This window comes from Lynx canadensis, chromosome A2 (genome assembly GCF_007474595.2).
Source record: "Lynx canadensis isolate LIC74 chromosome A2, mLynCan4.pri.v2, whole genome shotgun sequence".
NCBI lineage: Eukaryota > Metazoa > Chordata > Mammalia > Carnivora > Felidae > Lynx > Lynx canadensis.
The window spans coordinates 12,706,420-12,721,527 of NC_044304.2; the positions used below are offsets into that span (position 1 = coordinate 12,706,420).

Sequence of the window (15,108 nt, forward strand, 5' to 3'; positions counted from 1 at the left end):
GGCTCCCTGGGCTTTTGAGAAACACAAAAGGATCAGAGACGCCTGGGTGGCTCAGTCGGTTAGACATCCGACTTCAGCTCTGGTCACGATCTCATGGTTTGAGTTCGAGCCCCACATCAGGCTCCACGCTAATGGTGCAGAGCCTGCTTGGGATTCTCTCCCTCTCTGCCACTTCGCCACGTGTGTTTATGCATGTGCACGCGCTCTCTGTCTCTCTCTCTCTCTCTCTCTCTCAAGATAAATAAACTTAAAAAAAAAGGAGAAAGAACAAGAAGAAAAAAACCCACAAAGGATCATTACTAACCTCAAGTTGGCAAAGACCAAATTGCTAAAGCAGTTTCTCACCTGCGGTACCATTGACACTGAGGGCCACCAGGTCATTCGCTGCAGGGGCTGCCCTGTGCATTATGGGATGTTGAGCAGCATCCCTGGGTCTCCACCCACTCGATGTCAGTAACAGCCACCGCTCCCAAGTTGGGAGAACCCTGGATGTCTCCCGACATCGCCACATGTCCCCGGTGATAAGCTGGCCTAGGTTGAGAACCCCTGGCTCGTGCCCTGAACTGGCACCACCTGTATGAGCACTGACGTGAGCCCCGGGCCTGAAGCCAGTGGCACCTGGTCCCCAATCCAGCTGTCCCCGTATGGCCTCGGGGACATGGCTCCATCATGGCCTGCCTCCTTTTTCTCATCCGCAGAATGGAAATAGCATCTCTCTGACCCTGTATAAGTAGAAAAAGGAAAATCCCAGAAGCGGGAAGAAATGCTAGCGTATTTCACGAATGCTTGGTTCCTAAAAATTTGGCCTAATTGTTTACTTAAAAGCTCTGTATCTCCAGCTATGACTCAGCCCTCCAACGAGCCATAGACCGTGAGCCCCCCCAAAGGCAGCCCTGTCTCCTGGCCACGCCCCCCAACTATGCCAGCCCCCAGTAGGCCCTGGAGAGCCACTCACCAAGTGGCTGAAAGACCCTGGTGCTCTGTGTGTGTGGCAGTCTTTCCTAAGCTTTAGGCTGCTGCAGAGAGTCCGAGATTTTAGCTTGGTCAGTGCCATTCCGGTCAAACCAGGTCCCGGCTTCGGAAATTTGGGAGTCGCTGGAGCATCATATCCTTGCTGGTGGCGGGAGCACTCAGCAGAGATTCTCTTTTCTTGGCCCCAATCCCCCAGGATTTCACGGAGCAGTTCCAGGTGCTGCTGCCCAAGAACGCCCAGCCCTGCAGGGAGGTCATCTCTGCCCTGCTGGAAAAGATGGCCATAGACAAGAGGAGCTACCAGATCGGGAAGACCAAGGTCAGGACTCCAGCCCCTCGGGGGGGCTTCCAGCGTCCACAGGGTCCTCCCACGGCCTGAAAGACAAGGGACTCTGCTGCGGAAGTGTCTTTTTTGGGGCCCGGCGCCTATTTCTTCCCAGAAGGCAAAGGGTGCCTCTAAGGGGCGGGGCCCAGACATCACTCCCGTTTTCCTGCTTCCTCACACATAGCCTAGGGTTACTGCAGGGGGCTCAGGGGCCAGTTGGTACCTCTTAATGTCTGGCAGAAGGTCTCATTCCTTTGTGCTCCTTCCAGACGCCGTCTCCCACCTCTAGGTACATGCTGGACGCTTCTTAATGTTGTGGCACCAGCCACTGTCCCCGTCCAACAGCGGTAAGGTCAGCTCCCGTTAGGGCTTCATCTCATGTGAAAAGTCCCCGCACAGTTCCCCAGCAAGGCAGTCCTAGAGTTACCACGTGACGCAGCAATTCCGTCCGCACGTATGGACCCAGAAGACCTGGAAACAAAGCGTCCCAACAAATCCTCATACACGCGTGTTCATAGGGGCACGAGTCACAATAGCCGGAAGGTAGAAAGAAGCCATCCGTTCATCAGCTGATGAACGGATTCAAAACACGCAGGCCATCCATACAACGCAATGTGGTACGGCTCTGATCCAGGTTATGATATGGATGGAACCTTGACAACATTGTGAGCGAGAGAAGAAGCCAGACACAAAAGCCTGTAGTGTGTGACCCCACGTATATGAAACATCCAGAACAGGCAAATCCAGAGAAAGCAGATTAGTGGTGGCCAGGGGCTGGGGGAGAGGGCCAGGGGGATGACCGCTAATGGGTATGGGCCTCTCCTGGGGGTGGTGGAAATGTTCCACTGAGCCAGACAGTAACGATGTTTGCACCATTGTCACGAACGTACCAAATGCCATTGAACTGTTTGCACTGAAATGGTTAGTTTCACGTTATGTGAATTCTCTCACCGTATTAAAAAGCTCCCCGTGGTCGGGTCAGTCAGCACGCCAGCTTGGTCTCACGCCCTTCCGGGGTGGGCTGTGCAGAGACCTCCCGGGCACGGGGATTCTGGGGGCTGTGCTGACCCCTCCTGTGCCCTCCCCACCCCCGCCCCCACCCGCACCCCCGCCCGCCAGGTTTTCCTGAAGGAGACCGAGCGGCAAGCCCTGCAGGAGACGCTGCACCGGGAGGTCGTGCGGAAGATCCTGCTCCTCCAGAGCTGGTTCCGGATGGTGCTGGAACGCCGCCACTTCCTGCAGATGAGGCAGGCGGCCGTCGCCATCCAGGTACCGGGCGGCCCCCTGCAGGGCTGGGGGTGGGGGCAGCCGGGGGGGGGGGGGGGTCCCACGTGCCGGGTCCCTGAATGCCCGCTCCGCCCCCAGGCCTGCTGGCGGTCCTACCGTGTCCGCCGGACGCTGGAGAGGACGCAGGCCGCTGTGTACCTCCAGGCTGCGTGGAGGGGCTACCGGCAACGGGTGGCCTACCGGCACCAGAGACAGAGTATCGTCCGCCTGCAGAGCCTCTGCCGGGGTCACCTGCAGCGCAAGAGGTGAGCAGAGCCAGGCCCCCCTTCGCCCCCCAGCTCCCCCCAGCCCCGAACGTTCCACCTGCCCGAGAGCTGCCTGAGATGGCTTCTGGCCAGTGGAGCCATCAGGACGTGATTCTAGGCGCAGGGAAGCCGGGAGGGGCTGGCGGAGTCTAGCCGTCTGGGCACGCGCGGCCCCAGAGAGAGAGATGCTCCAGGGCTGGTGGGCAGCACCTGTAGATGAAGACAGAGGTCACTGCTGGCCAGGCTGGCTCTCCACCGGAGACCAACCCCCCCCCCCCTTCGCTGCACCTGCCCGCCCTGGGCCCCTTAATGAAACACTTGGCTTCAGAGGTGGAGGGTTCAGGTTGTTAGGACCAGCCCATAGCCGGTTCCCCTTGCCCCATTCTTATACGTGAATCTCAGGCGTCCACCCAGCCAGGGACCCCAAAGGAACTCAGGGATTTCTTAACAGATCCTTCCCACAGTAGGGAGACCCAGGGCAGAGGTGGCCATGACAATAAGGGGCCACCTCCTATATCCCCCTTTCGTAGCTGAGGAGTTTCCACATTTCCAGAAGCCTCTCCGAGGGCCAGGGTTACCCCATTTAACAGAGGCAGAGCCTGGCCCCGAGCCCATGGGTGGCACAGGGGCCCCTGATGCCCTGCGTGGGTTCTGGAGGTGGCATGCATGTTCCTGAAATTTCCCCCTTAACGCCTCACACCAGCTTCAGGCAGATGGTCGCAGAGAAGCAGAAGGCTGAAGAGAAGGAGAGGGAGGCCCAGCAAGCCCTGAGGGAAGAAACCCTGGAGGGAGGGCCGGGCCAGGTGGCCGAGCAGGAGCAGGTGCCCAGGCAGGGCCCGGAACCATCGGAGGACAGGGAGCCTTCGGCAGTGGAGCCCGAGGTGTGGCCAAGCGATGAGCCCCTGGCAGAGAGCTCCCCACCGGAGGAGGTCCCCAGCCTGGAGAAACCTCCCGCACCCCAGAAGAACACGGCTGAAAGTCACGAGAAGGTGCCCAGCAGCCGAGAGAAGCGCGAGTCACGGCGGCAGAGAGGGCTGGAGCACGTGAAGCTCCAGAACAAACACATCCAGTCCTGCAAGGAAGAGATTGCTCTCAGAGAGCCTTCTGGAAGGGCCATCCTCGAGCAAGAGAGCCTCACAGAAGACAGAAAGGAGAGCAGAGAAGACGAAACCCTTTCAGACTTGGGGACGGAGGCAGAGAACGCTTTTAAGCAGCAGCCGGAGGAGCCACCGCAGGCTGTGCCAGCCGGCCAGCTGCCCGGAGAAACCCCGAAGGTGCCCCAGGGTGGGGACCCAACGCCTGGCCACGTGGAACGGCCAACCAGCCTAGCCTTGGACAATAGGGTCGGCGAGCCCACGCCCAGCACCACCCCCGAGACTCCCAAGGACAAGAGCAAGCTGGGTGGTGACCTGAGGGCACAGGACAGGCCCGAGAGCCCCGGAGGCTCCACCCAGATCCAGCGGTACCGGGACCCGGACTCTGAGCGGCTGGCCAGCGCCGTGGAGCTCTGGCGGGGCAAGAAGCTCATGGCTGCCAGTTCCAGCACCATGCTGAGCCAGTCCCTGGACCTCAGCGAGCGGTACCGGGCTACGGAGGCCACTCTCACACCCACAGAGTGAGTAAGCCCCGGGCCCTCCTTTGTCTGGACACCCGGGGTGCCAGGCTGGGTTGGGCGGGCAGGGTGGAGGGACACGCAGATTCCTGGCCGCAGGACCAGGGCAGTGCCGCACGTCCCAAAAACATGTGAGTGGCTCTGAGTGTGGGAGCCCTGAGGACGGAGGGAGAGGGGGCAGAGGAAGGTGGAGGGGAGGCATCTGGCAGGAGCCGCTGAGCCTGGGGCCAGCTGGGACCCTGAGGCCCCCGCCACAGCGAGCTGTGTTCACACAGAAATCCCCTGGCTTCGTGGGAAGCAGCGTCTCGGGGCAACACCCCACTCCCCGGCCTGCCTGGGTTTCTGTTTCCTCGGCAGAGATTAGGGGTGATCGCGCTCACCCAGGAATTGAAGAGGGGCCCAACTCTTGACCCTTAGTCAGCTGCATACCGATGACTCCCGAGTCGCCAGCCCGACCTCCCAGAGACCTGCTTGGCCAGAGGGCAAAAGGGCCGGAGGAAGATGTGGGCTGTTAGGTCGGGCTTTCTGGGCCTCGCACACTGACACCTGTGTCGGGCTCCTTGTCTGGGCTGGGCCGTCCGGCACACTGGGGAGCACCCAGCGGCGTCCCTGGTCCCCTCCCACCCAAGTCGGGACCACCAGAACTGTCCAACTCGCTCTTGTAAATAAAAGCCACATTTCTGTGATCTCACAGGGAGAGGCGCATTTCCTTATCCACGAGCGACGTCTCCAAGCTCCTCCTGTCCCCGTCCCACACCAAGACTCAGGTAAAGCTTCAGGCTGCGGCTGCCACCTCTCAGGGGCCAAACCCGCTTCTGCCCGGGGCGCCCTGGCCCTGCCCGAAGGGCAACGTAAAAGAGAAGGGAAGTCGGTGGAGTGCACGGGGAGCGGAGCACCCCCGCTTTCCCTCCAGCAGGTCCTGCCTGCCTTTGCTCACCCAGCACTGTTCTCTGGCAGCCTTCTACAGAAACGGTGGACGGGGAGGCCGGCACCAAGAAGCTGGCCGTCCAGAAGAAGAAGTCGGGCGACGCTTCTGCCGGCACAGATTCCGGGCTGTCCCCAGGCTCCCAGGCAGACTCTAAGTAAGTGTGGGGTCTGGAGGTGGCTCAAGTCACCAGGGGATGCCCAGGGTCCCTGCCACGGCCTCCCATCTCAGAGCAGTCTGGTCTCCTGAACTGACGGCAGTTAGGATGCACGGTGGGGCAGGTGTTCGCTCAGCCTGGGATGAGAGATCCCTCACAGAGCCCAGGTCACGCCCCCCTCATGTGCCAGCGTGGCCACTCGCCAGCCTGATGACTCCCACTAAAGTCTGGGGCCACTCTGGGCCCCCTCCTCTGGGTCCACAGAGAGACAGTTTCCGTTTGACTTGTTATGGTATCCAAATCCAGCCCCCCCTACCTTAGAAACCCCTCCTGGGTCCTGGGATGGAAGAAACTGGGCCAAGGTTCTGTCCCCAGAAAGCTCCACAGAAGTGCTCCGGATGGTTCCATCACAGAGCAGAGAGGATGGGCCATGGGACGGGCGGGGCTTTGATCCTAACGCAGAGACGGGAGGCGGAGGAAGGGCCGGCACAGGCTTGGAGAGGCAGGCAGAACGAAGCCCCACAAACCAGGGGGGCTTCCAACAACTGGAATTCACTTCTCACAGTCCTGGCGGCCACGAGTCCGAGATCAGGGTGTCCGCAGGGCAGCTCCCTCGGACGGCCCTGGGGAAGGGCCCTTCCTCGCCTCTTCCGGTTCCTGGGGGCTCCGGGTGTCCTTGGCTTGTGGCTGCATCAGCCCATCTCCGCCCCCGTCTTCTCTCTCTGACATTCTTCTCTCCTCTGTGTTTTCTCTTTCTCTGTCTCTTATGAGGATACTTGTCACTGGATTTAAGGCCCAACTGGGTATTCCGGATGGTCTCAGCTCCAAGTGCTTCATTTAGCGTCTGCTCTAACAAAACTACCACAGACTAAGTGGCTTGAACTACATGTGTTTCTTACGGTTCTGGGGGCTAGGAGTTCAAGACCAAGGTACCAGGAGATGCAGTGTGTGGTGGGGGCCACTTCCTGGTTCACAGATGGCATCTTCTCACTGGGGCCTCATGTGGCAGGAAGGGCAAGGGAACTCCCTGGGGCCCTTTTTGTAAGGGTGTTAGTCCCATTTATAGGGACTCTACCCCCGTGATCTAATCAGCCCCCTAATACCATCACACTGGGGATTAGATTTCAGCATACGAATTTGGGACGACAAAGACATTCCGATTGTGGCACATAGAACTTAGTCACGTCTGCAGAGACTTTTTTTTTTTTTTGAGATCTACAGAGACAGTACAAGTGGGAGCGGGGGGGAGAGAATCCCAAGCGGGCCCCTTGCTGCCAGCGTAGAGCCTGACGCGGGGCTCACATTCAAGAAACCACGAGGTCTTTGGGGCGCCTGGGTGGCTCAGTAGGTCGAGCAGCCGACTCCGGCTCAGGTCATGATCTCGCCGTCTGTGAGTTCGAGCCCCGCGTTGGGCTCTGTGCTGACAGTTCAGAGCCTGGAGTCTGCTTCGGATTCTGTGTCTCCCCTTCTCTCTGCCCCTCCCCTGCTTGTGCTCTGTCTCTCTCTGTCTTTCAAAAATGAATAAACATAAACATAAAAATAAAAAAAAGAAAGAAAGAAACCACGAGGTCATGACCTGAGCCAAAACCAAGAGTGAGACACTTAACCGACTGAGCCACCGGCACCCCTGCAAAGACCCTTTTCCCAAATAAAGTCACACGCCCAGGTCCTGAGCGTTATTTAGCACATGGACACATCTTTTGGGGGGCACACCATTCAGTGTATGATTTGGCATGTATTTGATTTTTTCCCCCTGAAACTTGGGCCCGTAAAAACACATTAAGGGGGCAGAGGGTAAGTTCTATTTTTTTTTTTTTTTTTTAATGAGAATGGGGTCATGTTGTGGTGGCTTCCCTGCATCTTGCTTTTTCACCTGACCCCCCCCTTGTCAGTTCACACAAATCAATCTCATTTTTAGTAGCATCTCATTGCGTTGACAACCAAGAAAAGCGTTATTTTTTCTCTTTATAAGTAAGAGGACCTTTCCTTCAGCCTTGCTTCCGTGGTCATTTCCAGAGGCTTAAATGAAACCCCTTACTTTCCCCTACAGATCCACTTTTAAAAGACTTTTCTTGCACAAGAACAAGGATAAAAAAGCCAGCCTGGAGGGTGTGGAGGAAACTGAGAACACAGTGCCAGGGCACACGGTGCCGGAAGCTGCTGCCACCAAGAAGAATCTAGAAGGTTGGTTGCTGGCAGCCTCAGGGATGGATGGTGGAGCCGCCAGGGTCCCTGGGGACGTGTGCTACCTCCAGGTGGGGCCTTGGGCACAGGGCTTCAGGGCTGGTCCCAGCCCCACCAGGGCACTTTCTGGCTGCAGACCCCGGTTCGCGGCAGGGCAGGGTCCTGGTTCTCTGTGTGTGTGACCCTGCCTCCCCCAGCACCCACCTCACCAGCTGCTCCTTCTCCCTCCAGCCTCCTCCAGCCACCAGCACCGCCACGCAGCCGGGGAGAAGCACGCCAAGGAGCCAGGAGGCAAAGGGAAGAAGAACCGAAACCTTAAGATCGGCAGAATCACGGTGTCAGAGAAGTGGCGGGAGTCGGTGTTCCGCCAGATCACCAACGCCAACGAGCTCAAGTACCTGGATGAGTTCCTGCTCAACAAGGTGGGTCACCCAGGGGCACGTACAGGGTCGGGGCGGGGACACACAGTGTCAGAGCTGGGCCTCCCCAGAAGGGTTTTCACCACCCGGCCGTTTTCTGAGCCGCCACACCACAGCCCTTCGTGCGCCGGGAACAGAAAATCCAGGTGCACAGTTCCGGCCCAGAAAGTTCCGGAAACGAGATGAGACCCCCCCCTCCCTGGGCTCACGTGAGAACACCTGCAGCCGGTGTTCCTGTTGCTCACCACAGATGTTTACATCTCGTGTAAAAACTCAGTGGGTCTTGAGGTGCTGGCTCAGGCGGTAGAGCATGTGACTCTTGATCTCAGGGTCATGGGTTCAAGCCCCACGTTGGGCATGGAGCTTACTTTAAAAAAAAAAAAAAAAAGGTCAGCGGGTCTTAATACAGGGACTGCACAGAAAACATAGAACCGGGGCACCTGGGTGGCTCAGTCGGTTGGGCACCCAACTTTGGCTCAGGTCATGATCTCACAGTTTGTAAGTTCGAGCCCCGCATCAGGCTCTGTGTTGACCACTCAGAGCCCGGAGCCCGCTTCGGATTCCGTGTCTCCCTCTCTCTCCAACCCTCCCCCGCTTATGCCCTGTCTCTCTCCCAAAAATAAACATTAGAAATTTAAAAGGAAAAAAAAAATACACTTTTAACGAAACACGTTGGGTCTCAGGGCAGGTGCTGATTGAGTGCTTAGTGTCTTCGGTGTTAAGTGCCTGTGAGGGCTGGCAGGAAGGGCCCCAGCTAGACCAGTGGTTTTCAACCAGAGATGGTCCTGCCCCAGGGGACACTCTGGGACATCTGCAGACATTTTTGACTGTCCTGACTGGGGAGTGCTACTGGCATCTGGGGCGTGGGGTCCAGGGGTGCTGATCAACAGCCCCTAGTGTGATCCAGCCCCAAATGTTGGGTGCTGTAAACCCAAACTAAGGGGACTGGAAAGACCGGGATTAGCCAGAGGGCCTGGATTTTTTCCCAGAGGAGCCAGGGAAGGACTTGGGACAGAGCGGAACAGCCACCAATCAGATGCAAAACCTGAGGTCACTCAGGGTCAGCGCACCTCTTTCTTCCTGCAGATAAACGACCTGCGCTCCCAGAAGACCCCCATTGAGAGTTTATTCATCGAAGCCACCGAGAAGTTCAGGAGCAACCTCAAAACCATGTACTCTGTCCCCGTACGTGCAGCCCCCAGCCCTGGCGAGGGCCCCTGTGGGGATCCCCATGGCCTCTCCCGGGCGCCTCCCCCTTCTGTCTTTCCCCCCCGGGTCACACCTGCATCCCTGCAGAATGGCAAGATCCACGTCGGCTACAAGGACCTGATGGAGAACTACCAGATTGTCGTGAACAACCTGGCGGCCGAGCGGGGGGAGAAGGACACCAACTTGGTCCTCAACCTTTTCCAGTCGCTGCTCGACGAGTTCACCCGCGGACACACCAAGAATGACTTCGAGCCGCCCAAGGTTGGTGGCGCGGCTTCGGGGACGGGGGCAGGCGGGGGCGCTCCCGGGGCCCACACAGACTTCGCCTCTGTGCCCCCTCACAGCCGAGCAAAGCCCAGAAGAAGAAGCGGAAGCAGGACCGCGCTGTGAGTATTTGCACGCGTGCGAGAGAGTGTGTGTGTGAGCGTGTTTTCCCGCCCAGCCCTAGGGAACCCGGCCGTGAATGGGAACCTCGGCCCCAATATGCCACGGGCCGCGTGCACGCTGGGCGGCCCCGTGGCGAGACCGTGGAGGGTCTGCCCTCGCCGCTCAGCGCCCTCCTCCACCGCCCCCAGGTCCAGCAACACAATGGGCACGTATTCGCCAGCTACCAGGTGAGCATCCCTCAGTCGTGTGAGCAGTGTCTCTCCTACATCTGGCTCATGGACAAGGCCTTGCTCTGCAGCGGTGAGTGCCCCAACCCCCCCGCATCCCCTAACGCTGTCACCACTCCCCCTGACCCTTCACTTTGTCTCCCCCCCACCCTCCACCACACCTCCGGACCCTCCCACTGCAGCCCCTGACCCTTCCCCATGCCCAAGAACCCTCCACAACATCTTTGGCTCACCTGCTGCACCCCCTGACCCTCACCTTGCCCTGGGACCCTCCTACCAAGCCCCCTGATCCCCCACCATGTCCCCAACCCCTCACTCTGCACCAGGGCCTTCACTCGAGCGACAGGGTGGATCTTTCTGGAACACTGCCCTCGCCACACCTCACGCACTCAGACCTCCCACTGTCACCCTGGGGCAGATCCCGATTCTCAGCCAGCCCTGAGGCCCCCAGCCACCTCTGCAGCCTGCCCTCCACCTCGGCAGGTTACCCCACGTCCTTCCTCCAAGCCTGTCAACACACTGCCCCTGCTGCCTGAACTCCAGCGCCTCTCTCGGCCCCCCGAGTCCCTCCCTCATGTGCCAGGCGAGGTCAGTCAGTCCCACAGGAGCCCCGAGAAACATACAGCCCAGGATGACCCAGATGGCAGGAGGCCGGGGCCGGGTCAGTCGGTCTCTGGCAGTTATATTTTCCTGCAGGGATCAGGCCTCTCTCTCTTCTGCCCGGGGTCTCCTGTCTCCTCAGTCCCTGTGTAAAGAGCGATCTGTCCCCTCATGTCCATCACAAATACCCAGGCAGTGCTTCTGATTCTGTGTCTCCGTTTCTCTCTGCCCCTCCCCCGCTCACGCTCTCTCAAAAATAAATAAAAATGTTAAAAAAAAAAAAAATACCCAGGCAGTTGTCACCGTCCTGAGACAAGGACACTGGCTGCCCTCTCCTTTTTGGTCTCAGCCAATTTCCTCTCTCAAGTATGCCCCTGCCCCCCACCTCCCCCCTCCCGAGCCCTTGCTCCTGTCCTGCCGGCCGGGCTCTGAGGCTGAGGTGACTACCAGCTGTGAACATCTGCCCACGTGGCTTCCTCGCCTGGGCATCAGGGCAGGGATTCGTAGGACTCCAATTTAGAAGCTGGTCAGCGGGTCCCTGGCCGACAGGGCAGGCGGCCTTGGGAAACCAGGGTCCTCGATGCATCATCTGTGACCAACCCCCCCCCTTACCTCCTAGTGTGCAAGATGACCTGCCACAAGAAGTGTGTGCCCAAGATTCAGACCTACTGCCCCTACGCATGCAGGAGAAAGGTGAGCGGGCCGGGAACTTTCCGGAACACCTAGGGGAGGCCCTCCCGAGCGATGCGGAGGAGAGGGTGTGCTTGGTGCCAGGCCAGCGTAGGGTGTCAGACGAGGGGCTGGTTTGCAGCCCCTGTTCTGTCAGAGCCCCTCGGGGTCCCCTGAGACAGGACTGAGCTTATACGTGCGTCTCAGACCCCCAGCCCTGCCCCGCCCGAGACCCAGGAGGGCGTCCCCAACTCTGCGTGAGGGAGGCAGGGTCCCAAGCACTGGGGCTGCAGCGGAAGCAGGACCAACCACCCTGAGGCAGCTGGGGCCACTCCGCAGGGGGAGCCCCTGCCCAGCGGCCAGCAAGCTCACCTCCCCAGCAGCCTGTGGGAGGCATGAGGGGCAGGGAGGGTTGAGCCCACACAGGAGTCCTGACCACCGCCCCCCCCCCCCCCACCTCTGGTACTGCAGAGCGAGCCAGGCGCCGAGCCGGGCCACTTCGGCGTGTGCGTGGACAGCCTGACCAGTGACAAGGCCTCAGTGCCTGTTGTGCTGGAGAAGCTTCTGGAACATGTGGAGATGCACGGCCTGTACACCGAGGGCCTCTACCGCAAGTCGGGCGCTGCCAACCGCACGCGGGAGCTCCGACAGGCACTGCAGACAGGTGGGTGTCCGGGGGGAGTGGGCACGAGGGGGCTGGGGCACAGCCCCCCTGCCTGCGCTCACCAGCCCCGCCCCCCGCCTCCCCGCAGACCCCGCGGCCGTCAAGCTGGAGAACTTCCCCATCCATGCCATCACCGGAGTGCTCAAGCAGTGGCTTCGGGAGCTGCCTGAGCCCCTCATGACTTTTGCCCAGTACGGCGACTTCCTCCGAGCCGTAGGTGAGTCCCAGGGCAGCAGCGAGGGCAGGGCAGGTGGCCACGGCCAGGGTTGGAACCACGCGCGCTCACTGCGGCTAATCGGGGAGGCACAGCTGAGGAGCCAAGGCTCAAAGCAGCCGGCCCGGTGCGGGTCCCCAGCCTAGGGCAGGGCCAGGACCCCTCTTGTGGCCCTGCCTCTGGCCCCACGTGGCGGGGGGCTCCCCTGCGCCCCAGGAACGTGGTGGGGGCCAGCGCTGTGGGGAGCTGACGCCCTGGGCCCTTCCAGAGCTGCCGGGAAAGCAGGAGCAGCTGGCCGCCATCTACACCGTCCTGGAGCACCTGCCGGAGGCCAACCACAACTCATTGGAGCGGCTCATCTTCCACCTCGTCAAGCAAGTGCCTGCCACCTGCTCTCGTGGGGTGGGGGTCCCCGTCAGGAGCCCCGCCACAGTGTTCCCTGGGCCAGCGTTCTCTGGTGGTTGCACCCCAGGCCCCGGGCCCGGGTTGGGGGCGGGGGTCGGGGAGGGGCCCCCCACGCTCTCCTGCGGTGGCTCTCTGCCCCATGGAAGCGAGGTGCTAGCCTCCACCTCCAGGGTCTGGAGGCACTTTTCCTGGCAGCAGCCCCAGGGTCCTGGCCTCCAGTCTCGGGGCTCCCTGGCCACCCCTAACTGCCGCTCACCACGCAGGGTGGCCCTGCTCGAGGACGTGAACCGCATGTCGCCCAGTGCTCTCGCTATCATCTTCGCACCCTGCCTCCTGCGCTGCCCTGACAACTCAGACCCACTGACCAGCATGAAGGATGTCCTCAAGGTCACCACGTGAGTGCCAGGCGCCAGGGCCCCCGCGCTGTCTCCTCCGGCAGCTGGGGCACCACTTCCGAATGCTTTTGAGGCTGGAGAACACAAAAAGGAGGAGAAAGCCCTCGTCTCCAGTTGCAGGGCGAGGGGCAGACGGCAAAGCCCCGTGTTCTCGGCCTCTGGTTAGCAACGAGAGCCGTCAGGAAAAGAAGCAGTGGCCTGGGGGTTTCTTCCCCTTCTCCCCACCGCACGATCTTCAAAAGTTTTCAGAGTTCTTCAGAAGAACTCAGAAGAAAGTCGTTAGACATCAGCGACCGAGAGGACATTGTTTAGGCTTCGAATTGTAAAAATAAGAACGTGTCACCCTAGGCGGTTTCTTGGGTGGCCCTGACGCTACCCCAGTAGCTGCGTGGTGTTGACAGAGTTCCTTCCGGCCTCTTCCGCCACACTCTTTGCTCCTTTTTTCCTCATGTGGTCGAGATGTCGGGAGACCTGAGCTGTGATTCTTTCTCCGGGCTGAGCTGCCCGCCCTCCCCCCACCGACCACTGCAGGCTGAGCCCCCCACACACTTAACCACTCACAGTGCACCTTCTGGAGCCCTTGGGGTTGCTTGCCCGCGGCCCCTGTGACAAATCGCCCAGCCTCCCCGTTCCTCATGCTTCCACGGGAGGTGGGAGAACCCCCACCCTGCAGGGTGACTATGAGGGATCGGTTCACTCTGATCCGCGTACTGTACTTCCTCCTTCAAACCAGGCTGGTTGAGTCCGAGGCTCAGGCTCAGAGAGGTGGAGTGAGCCGCACGAGGTCACACGGTGAGCTGGCACCAAGATGACACAGCCGTGGCCCTGCCTGGTCTCTGGATCTCTGCCTGGCCGCCGTGCCCCAGTCTCCGGCCAGTGCCTGTCTAGACGCCAGGCCCTGACGCTGGCCGTCCTGGGGCAGTGACTGAGTCACCTTCTCCGCAGGTGCGTGGAGATGCTGATCAAGGAACAGATGAGGAAGTACAAGGTGAAGATGGAGGAGATCAGCCAGCTGGAAGCCGCGGAGAGCATCGCCTTCCGCAGACTCTCCCTCCTGCAACAGAACACTGTGAGTGGAGGAGTGGGCGGGGCCGGTGGGCGGGGCTTGGGCGTGGGGCGGGGCCTCACGCCATCACTCCTTGCGCTCCCTGCCCACCCTCGGCCACAAGCTGCCTGGCCAGGGGCCTCATGGGAGCAAGGTTGGGAGCCAGGTCCCCCACATCGGCTAAACGACCGCCTCCCTCCCCCCAGCCTCATGCCGACTGCCCCTCAAAGGGCAGCAGGGGACCTGGCACCCGCTTGGTGATGGTTCAGGTCATCCACCAGCCCCGCCTACGGGGAAGACTTCCCACAGCAGAAGTGGCCCTACAGTGGGGGTGGGGGCTGAGGGGGAGGCAGGTCTGGGGCTCCCGGGGGAGGACCCCATCCTTGTCCCCGCAGCCAGATGTGGCTCCGGTGCCCGTGACTTACACCCGTGTGGTGATCGTGGCCCTGTGTGGTCACCCTCTGTTCATCTCTTTCCCAGCCGTGGCCTCTCAAACTGGGGTTTTCGTCTCCCTATGAGGGGGTCCTGGTATGTACATGTTCCGCGGGCCCACCCTGCATGTCTCCGGGCGTGGCGCATGCTGGGTTCACCTCGTGCCCGTGGTCTCCTAGGATAGACTGAGCGTGTCCTAACCTTCTGGAAGTGCATGCTGGGGGAGGCCCGTCGCCTGCTGCCCACCTGCGCTGAGGATGACTAATCAGCCGAGCACCCCGGAGCGGCCTCACTAAGCCCACCCTTCCACATCAGAACTAATCTCTCCCAGAGCCGTTCACACCACCCTCTCCCTCCCGTGAGCACTGAGCCCACCGTCCAGAGGGGCCAGCCAGACCTGCCGTTTGTCTGTTGCAGAACAAGAGCCCCAAGACCCGGGGAAGCAGTGTGGGCGGCCTGGAGGACCTCGGGGTGCTGCCAGAAGAGGAAGTGCCCAGCGGTGACGAGGACCACGAGAAGGAGATCCTCATTGAGCGGATCCAGTCCATCAAGGAGGAGAAGCAAGTGTCTCTGCCCCCTTCCTGCCCTCGGCTCTGCCGTCCGGCCCCCAGCCCCAGGCCCCTCTGCCATAGCGGACCTGGCTGTTAGGAGGCTGACGGGCTAGACTCGTTCCCGCCATCCCGTACCCACCTTGTGGGGTGCTGCTGTCCTAACACGCAGCCTAGGGCTCTGTTT

The 15,108-nt window shown here is 60.5% G+C and overlaps 1 protein-coding gene and 1 long non-coding RNA gene across 8 annotated transcripts in view; one reads left to right on the plus strand and one right to left on the minus strand.

Moving 5' to 3' along the window:
* Nucleotides 1–15,108, plus strand: part of MYO9B (myosin IXB) — a 90,643-nt gene that overhangs the window by 73,344 nt on the left and 2,191 nt on the right. For 4 of the 7 annotated variants that reach the window (XM_030303770.1, XM_030303761.1, XM_030303801.1 and 1 more), the window contains 20 exons: nucleotides 1,169–1,291; nucleotides 2,417–2,566; nucleotides 2,663–2,829; nucleotides 3,533–4,444; nucleotides 5,136–5,208; nucleotides 5,399–5,523; nucleotides 7,574–7,707; nucleotides 7,939–8,129; nucleotides 9,213–9,311; nucleotides 9,423–9,596; nucleotides 9,680–9,721; nucleotides 9,911–10,022; nucleotides 11,169–11,242; nucleotides 11,690–11,882; nucleotides 11,971–12,099; nucleotides 12,365–12,470; nucleotides 12,765–12,896; nucleotides 13,842–13,965; nucleotides 14,422–14,469; nucleotides 14,791–14,933. In XM_030303770.1, the coding sequence (XP_030159630.1) occupies nucleotides 1,169–1,291; nucleotides 2,417–2,566; nucleotides 2,663–2,829; nucleotides 3,533–4,444; nucleotides 5,136–5,208; nucleotides 5,399–5,523; nucleotides 7,574–7,707; nucleotides 7,939–8,129; nucleotides 9,213–9,311; nucleotides 9,423–9,596; nucleotides 9,680–9,721; nucleotides 9,911–10,022; nucleotides 11,169–11,242; nucleotides 11,690–11,882; nucleotides 11,971–12,099; nucleotides 12,365–12,470; nucleotides 12,765–12,896; nucleotides 13,842–13,965; nucleotides 14,422–14,469; nucleotides 14,791–14,933 (3,251 nt within the window). Of the gene's footprint in view, nucleotides 1–1,168; nucleotides 1,292–2,416; nucleotides 2,567–2,662; nucleotides 2,830–3,532; nucleotides 4,445–5,135; nucleotides 5,209–5,398; nucleotides 5,524–7,573; nucleotides 7,708–7,938; nucleotides 8,130–9,212; nucleotides 9,312–9,422; nucleotides 9,597–9,679; nucleotides 9,722–9,910; nucleotides 10,023–11,168; nucleotides 11,243–11,689; nucleotides 11,883–11,970; nucleotides 12,100–12,364; nucleotides 12,471–12,764; nucleotides 12,897–13,629; nucleotides 13,689–13,841; nucleotides 13,966–14,421; nucleotides 14,470–14,790; nucleotides 14,934–15,108 lie in introns of those variants that run through there. The other 3 variants (XM_030303786.1, XM_030303793.1, XM_030303810.1) reach the window with 2 other exon arrangements.
* On the minus strand, nucleotides 605–1,174 carry LOC115505996. The gene is made up of 2 exons (XR_003966198.1): nucleotides 956–1,174; nucleotides 605–722 (listed from the first exon to the last, which is right to left on the minus strand). It is a non-coding gene; the product is annotated as an uncharacterized LOC115505996 (long non-coding RNA).